The sequence below is a fragment of the Lactuca virosa genome, chromosome 2 (assembly GCF_052849685.1).
Source record: "Lactuca virosa cultivar CGN04683 chromosome 2, Lactuca_virosa_CGN04683_v6, whole genome shotgun sequence".
Classification (NCBI taxonomy): Eukaryota; Viridiplantae; Streptophyta; class Magnoliopsida; order Asterales; family Asteraceae; genus Lactuca; species Lactuca virosa.
The window spans coordinates 123,400,165-123,406,978 of NC_136427.1; the positions used below are offsets into that span (position 1 = coordinate 123,400,165).

Genomic DNA, 6,814 nt, shown 5'->3' on the forward strand with positions numbered 1-6,814 from the left:
ACTTATTTAGCTTAGTATCAACATTTTTTTTCAAAATCTAGTTGAAGATCTTGCCATTTAATTGTTTGTGTACGTCCATGTTTCATAGTGTATTTTTTTTAAGAATTCACACAAAATCATAGCATACTTCTCTAGCCAATCAATCTATTTTTTTTGCAGCATCATTGTTCGAGACCATGTGTGTACCTAAATTTGAATTAAATTAACAAATATTGAAATTTATAAACACATAAGACTAGTGGGTGTCATACCACACTTTATCATACTGGCATGTCATGTCATTGCTACATCTTTTTCCCCTCACCCAACAAAATTGGTAGGTGTCAAACCACACTTTACCACACTTTTATTTTTCTTTTTTTAGTTGACTAAAATGTAATTATATAAACTTAATAAAAGGAAAGTACTTCATTAATTAAAAAAATACATACAACATTAAAAATATAAATAAAAATAAACATAATCGAAACATAGCAGAATAGTATGTGACGCCTAATCATCGTAATCATGATCGCTCGGTACGTTATCATAATCCTCACCCGAATCATCTACAAACATGTCTGATTCATCATCTATATCTTTGAAGTTGTTTTCAAAATCGTTGACAACGAGATTTACTTGAGCAATGAAGATGTGTTCCACCAAATCAGTACGAAGGTTGTGGTGTCCAACTCGATCGTATATTTCCCCTTTGTTCGCCATGTATACGGGCGCACCAATACCTACTCCATCGAAATTTGGTAAATTTTCATTTTTGTTGTAGCGGCAAATCGCCTTCCTCTCAACTTTAATAATCATATTATGCAATATGATGCATGCGTAGATCAGGTTACTTATTCTTTTTCGCTCAAATGATCATGTCGGTACTAAGAGTATTTGCCAACACCTGTTTAGAACACCAAAGGCTCACTCAATATCCTTCCTTAGTAGGTTCTTAGGCCGACTTAAATCTTATGCTTTCATCATTTAGACATGAGAATGATTATACAAATGTAGCTAACTCGGGATATATCTCATCAGTAAGGTAATACCCATGTTTGCATGATGTGTCATTTGCTTGAAACAACACATCATACGATTTTCCAAGGTAGTTGGAATCGAATATCAGCGATTGGTCTAGAACATTGATGTCGTTATTGGCATTCGATGGAGCAAAAAATGCATGCCATATCCAAAGATCATATGATGTCATTGATTCTAAAATTATTGTTGGTTGCTTTTGATCAGCTCGCACAACATGCATTAGGGCACATTGACCACCCCCAATGCATACAATCAATACTACCAAGCATTCCAGGGAACCCATGAGTCTGGTCTCATGTTGAATGCTAGTTGACGAATTGCAGTTGTATATTTTTGAATTGTGGAAAAACCTTTCTGACCTCTTCCAACAATCCTCAAAATATGGAAAACGATTTTTTTTATATCATTAACAATGCACAAAAATAATACATTACTCTTCCAGAACCGCCTTTTGAATTTTTCTGCGTACACTGCATCATCGGTAAAGTAATCATTCGCAAGTTGGTTGTGCACAACTTCACGATTTCTCCATAAAAGAGGATTTCTAATTTTTTTTGGCGAGAACTTTCGGCTTTATTGTGTTGAAAATAAGCAAGTGTTGTCCGCATGACGTCCCCGATAAACCTCGTTTCCCGTGACACCAACGTAGCCGACGAAGTGGATGATGATGAAGACATTTTTGGAATTACAAATCAAAAGTATATAGAAGTGTTTGGTATTTGTTGTGTTTTAAAAAGAGAAGTAAAAATGGTTATTTATAGTAGAGTAAAAAAAACTTTAAAATATATATGTTTGAAAACGATTGAAAAACAACCAGCAAAAAAAAGTTGTGCGGTGAAGTGTTCTCGCGCGGTGCGCTTACCGCACTCCGACCACTCGGTCGGTGTCGTGTTCACCGCACCACCACGATGACATGTCACCACCTCATTGTGCGGTATGGGGGTGCACCGATCAGTCTAATAGCGAAAAAAAAAAAGCAAAAAACATTTTTAAAACCTGAGTTTACCATACATAGGAAAAATCAAAAGTTTGTAGTGAGGGGCTGTTTGTAATTATTAGTGTAGGGGCTGTTTTGTAATTAGAATAGGGGCTATTCTGTAATGATTAGTGCATGGGCTGTTTTGTTATTTGTGCTGGGTTGTTTGGTAAATTTTAGTGCATGTTGACTGTGGTTAACTTATGTTGGTAGAACTAGTTGATGTTGCGAACATTCTCTCACATTTAAATCATTTTGCAATCTTACAATTTAGTAATTGCATCAGGTAACCATCCTTGTTTCCTTTATAAAGGATTTATTCATTTCAACAACAGGTATAATGAATTAATGATACTCCCTAAGGGTAAAATCATCGATATGTGCATTTACATAAGCTAGCTTTTGGATTTGGAGGATCTTGTTTAAATTAAAATGCTAAAAATTCATACTCTCAAACAAAGCTTTTTCTTTAAATTGAATTTTTTGTTAAACGCCAGAAAACTAAAAACTCTCAAACACTCGCTACCAAATACGCCTTATGTGTTTTTTGATAAAAGAAACTATTTTGGACCATTTCAATTCTTTTTGGACCTCTACAAATTTGAAGTCTAACCTACAATTCCATAAAACCATAGTTGATGCCCCCAAATTCAGTGTCAAGATCTGTATCAAAATCAGATTTAGATGTCATCTCACATATATTAATATGTTGTATACCATCTCCATTAATCGAATCAAAACCAATATTCATCTCCCCCTGTAGCAATAAAAAAAAATTCTCAGCGTTGCTACTTAGACACAATACAAAACCTTGTCTTCCATTCACATCATCCCCAATAGAAGAATTAGGATATTACTAAATACTAATCATGGTTGGAGTTGACCAACTAGAAAATGCTGATTTGTCAAACAACCATTTTAGTTGTCCCCTTTTTCATATTTCTTACTAATTATTTTATATTGAATTCAATTTCCGCATAAATAAGGTTAAAGGCTACAAACTTAAGCCTCACAGGATTCACTCACATGCCAAAAATGTTCTTTCAAGGTCTTATTTCATTACCGGTTTTCCTTAAAGCACTTAACCACAAACACACAATCTATGAAAGAACAGCCATGACATCTGATGCCCTTAGAGCAATGTACTCTGAACCATCACTCCCTTTGAAATCATTCCCCGCATATTTTGAGTAAAGAACAGTGTTCCCTGGAGACACTGTCAGCTCTTTTCTTTTTCCTTCCTCATCCAATGGACCCGGCCCCACCGCAATCACCTACACACCCAACACAAAAAGACAATATTACCCCTCACATCACATTTCGTCCCAACATGATATTTTTTTTCATATGCCGACAAGACTTCACGGCTTTATTTGAAAGACTAGCTGAAAAGCAAAGCTGATAGCTGAAAAACTAACTGATAAAAATTGACGTTTGTACTAACTATTGTGTACCTAATTTACATATCACATGATACTAACAATACAGGGGTGGGTCAGCTCAGGGATTGTTGGAAGAATAACACTTACAGTGCCAATGGAGGGTTTCTCCTTGCTTGCTTGTGTGAGCAACAAGCCACCAGCCGTAGTTAGCTCCGCCTCTGTGACCTATCCATTGAGAATTTCGAACATTTTAGATTAAATTTTATTTACCATTTTACCCTTTCGTACATAAATAAAATAAGAAAAGTAAACCTTGATTAGGACTCTGTCATTAAGAGGCTTCAAATCCTTCACGTCATCTGTCTCAAGTATACCAACAATATCATCTTCCTTTAGTAAAAGATGGTTTGTCCCATTGAACTCAACCTCTGTTCCAGCATACTTGGAATACACAACTGGTGTTCCAGTCTGAAATATGAATGATAACTTTTAGCATTTATGATCAAATTACCATTTACCCCTTTACATATACATTGTACATTGTGCTTCAAATGATGAAAAATTACCTTTACACTTATGTCCACCTTGTTTTGGCCAACTGTCCTGCCTTCTCCAACAGCAACTACTTCGCCTCCTTGTGGTTTTGTTTGAGCTGTTGAAGGGAGTAAAATACCACCTGCAGACTTCTCTTCTGCAGCCTTGATTTTAATCAATACTCTATCACCCAATGGCTTCAATGTAGTGTACTACAAGATGAAAATGGAGGTTAGCAGGATGAAAGAACGGGTGAATACATGAAAATGAACTTTCTATCATCACGAAACCTACAAACTTTCTACAATGAGAAAGATTTGAAAGTAAGAATAAGAGATGATTTATATCTCTGCCAGCTGAAACTTGAGAGAAAATTCAAGAAAGAAATCAAGAACTCGCTTGTAGAAAATGGAGACAAGACCTTGAATCAAAAAGAAAACCATGAATGCTCAATTGAGAGACAATCAAAGATTTGTGGTTGAATAATCTTATTTATCACCTTAACGAGCTAACTAATCACTGAAACAAGAGGAATAATATGGTTGCTGCTAAAGCAGAACGATAAAACGTTGATTAAAAGGCCCATACAGAATCCAATAAACGAAATTAACCTTCGAATATCAATGGGACTCCCTTGAAATTGAAGCAAAATGAAGCAAAAATTAGGTAATTTATAGGCATTAATGCGTAGAATTTAGCAACGGTAAGGTAGTGATTAACCTTAGGAGCGACAGTAGTGGCGGCTTTGACAACGAGTCCACGGGTTGATCTGAGAGTTAAACCACCACCCATTCTAAAGGACGCGGACGAAACCTTGATTGTTGACGGCTTAAGACCTTCAAATGATGGCAGAAAAACGCTTGAAGATGCGGCGGCGGTCATCTGAGCAGCTGCCATTTCCTGAATTCAAACCCACAAACGGAAATTAGTCTCTAACGTAAGATAAAGTAGCACTACCCAAATTTACTCCCTTTGTTTCAATTCACTCTCATCTTTTGAAATCAAACGGGAGTGTCGTTGTTATTAAGATTAAACGTGGTAATCGAAGTGCATTGTCTTAGTAGACGATTAAATCAAAACTAAAGTAGAAAGTTAAGCAATTACCGAATGGAGCGGAGAAATTTAGTTGGTAGGTAGCAAAATGGAGATGAAGAGGATAACGAAACCCTAGAGATGAAAGATGGTTTATTATAGTAGCAGATAAAGACGCTTCCAGAAGCTTTTGTATATTTCTCTTTCCGTCCACTTTGTTGTAATAATCCTTAGAAAAAAAATAGGGAAAAGTTTAAGTTGCGTTACGAAAAAATAGTTTTTATTTTTTGTTTTTTTTTCTTAGTTTTTGTTTTCCGTTTTTATTTTTCATTGCAAAATGTAGAAAATTTATTCATTTTTCATTTTCAGTTTTAGAAAATTAGAAAATGTATTAAGATGTGTATTTTTCTATCGGTTTTTATTTTTAGAAAACGGTAGTGACGGCGATGGTGGTGATGACAGGCAGTGGTGGTGGCGGCAATTGTGGCAGTTGTGGTGTTAGTGGCGGTAGTGGTAGTGGTGGTGATGGGGTAATGGTGGTGGTGACGATGATGGTAGGTCGGTGATTGTGGTAGTGGTGTTGGGTGTGTAGGTGTGTATGTATGTGTTTGTGGGTGTGGGTGTGTGTGTTTGTGGGGGTGGGTGTGGGTGTGTGTTTGTGTGTGTATGTTTGTGTGCATGTGTTTATGGGGGTGGGGGTGGGGATTGGTGTGTATGTGTGTTTGTGGGTATGTGTGTGGGTAGGTATAGGTGGATGGGGGTGGGAGAGGGTGTGTGTTTATATTTTAGAAAAAATTTCAAATTAGAAAAATATAGAAAACAATGATTATGGGTTTTTCAAAAATTTCCAACTTCTTTGTAATTTTAGAAAACGAAAAATTTTCATATTCCGTGAAAAATTTAGAAAAATAGACAAACTAAACACGTTTTCAAAATTATCATTTTTCTTAAAAATTTTTTCCGAAAAACGGTCAATTTTTCTGCAACTAACTGCAACCTAAATAATTAAGAGGTCTTTCATTTTGATTTTTAAAAATTAAAGTAAATTACACAAATCGTCTCTTGTGCAGGTGTCAAAATGCACATTCAATCCTTATTTTCAAAAATTAATTCGGACCTCCTTTGTTAGTTTAAATCTTACACGTTTCATCTCTCCGGATATAAAAAGACCATTTTGCCTTTATTTATTTCTTTTTGATTTATTTATTATTTATTAATGGTCAATCTGTTAAAAACATGTTTAAATAAATATATGGCCCTTCCCCTTTGTCATTGACCAACACCAGCACCGGTGAATTTAAAGACCGTTCCATTTCATGGTGGAGAGTTGGGTACCATTTCCGGAGGGCAAGGAAGAAACACTCAGGTCTAGGAGAATTACAGTCACTACACAAATCATAAGTGTGGCAAAGATCATGAACAACTAAATCAGATGATTTAGGGGAGATCCAATTGAGTTTATGGAAGATGGCACCACCGAGTGTTTTATGACCACCTCTCACGACTCCAACAGCTCTGCACAGATGAACCACTGAATCAGATGATTCCGTGACAGTTTTGTAGATTCGTCAGCGTAGGTGACGGAGATCCAAAACATAAATCCCGAAATCAAAATCAATGTTGAGATCGATGCTGACATCCACTAAACATAAAGAAACAAACCTCCGGCAACCACCCATTCATCTTGCACACTTCATATGTTGTGTTACTAATATGGGGAGAAAAGAACAGAGAAACACAAAGCACACACCTTGTGTGTGTGTGCGCGCTGGTGCGATACCGAGGGGAGAGACGGAAGGACCATCGTTTTTTGAACTGCAATAAAACGTTGTAGATCTACAGTCCTCTGAGAAACCCTAGCGGCCTA

At 36.3% G+C, this 6,814-nt stretch overlaps 1 protein-coding gene across 1 annotated transcript; it reads right to left on the reverse strand.

Moving 5' to 3' along the window:
* Positions 1–2,900: 2,900 nt before the first annotated feature.
* Positions 2,901–5,150, reverse strand: LOC145159435 (20 kDa chaperonin, chloroplastic-like). The gene is made up of 6 exons (XM_079078430.1): positions 5,020–5,150; positions 4,636–4,815; positions 3,948–4,127; positions 3,694–3,849; positions 3,529–3,606; positions 2,901–3,273 (listed from the first exon to the last, which is right to left on the reverse strand). Exons 2-6 carry the CDS (start codon positions 4,810–4,812, stop codon positions 3,100–3,102), a joined length of 765 nt encoding a protein of 254 aa, XP_078934556.1. The 5' UTR covers positions 4,813–4,815; positions 5,020–5,150; the 3' UTR covers positions 2,901–3,099.
* Positions 5,151–6,814: the final 1,664 nt, after the last annotated feature.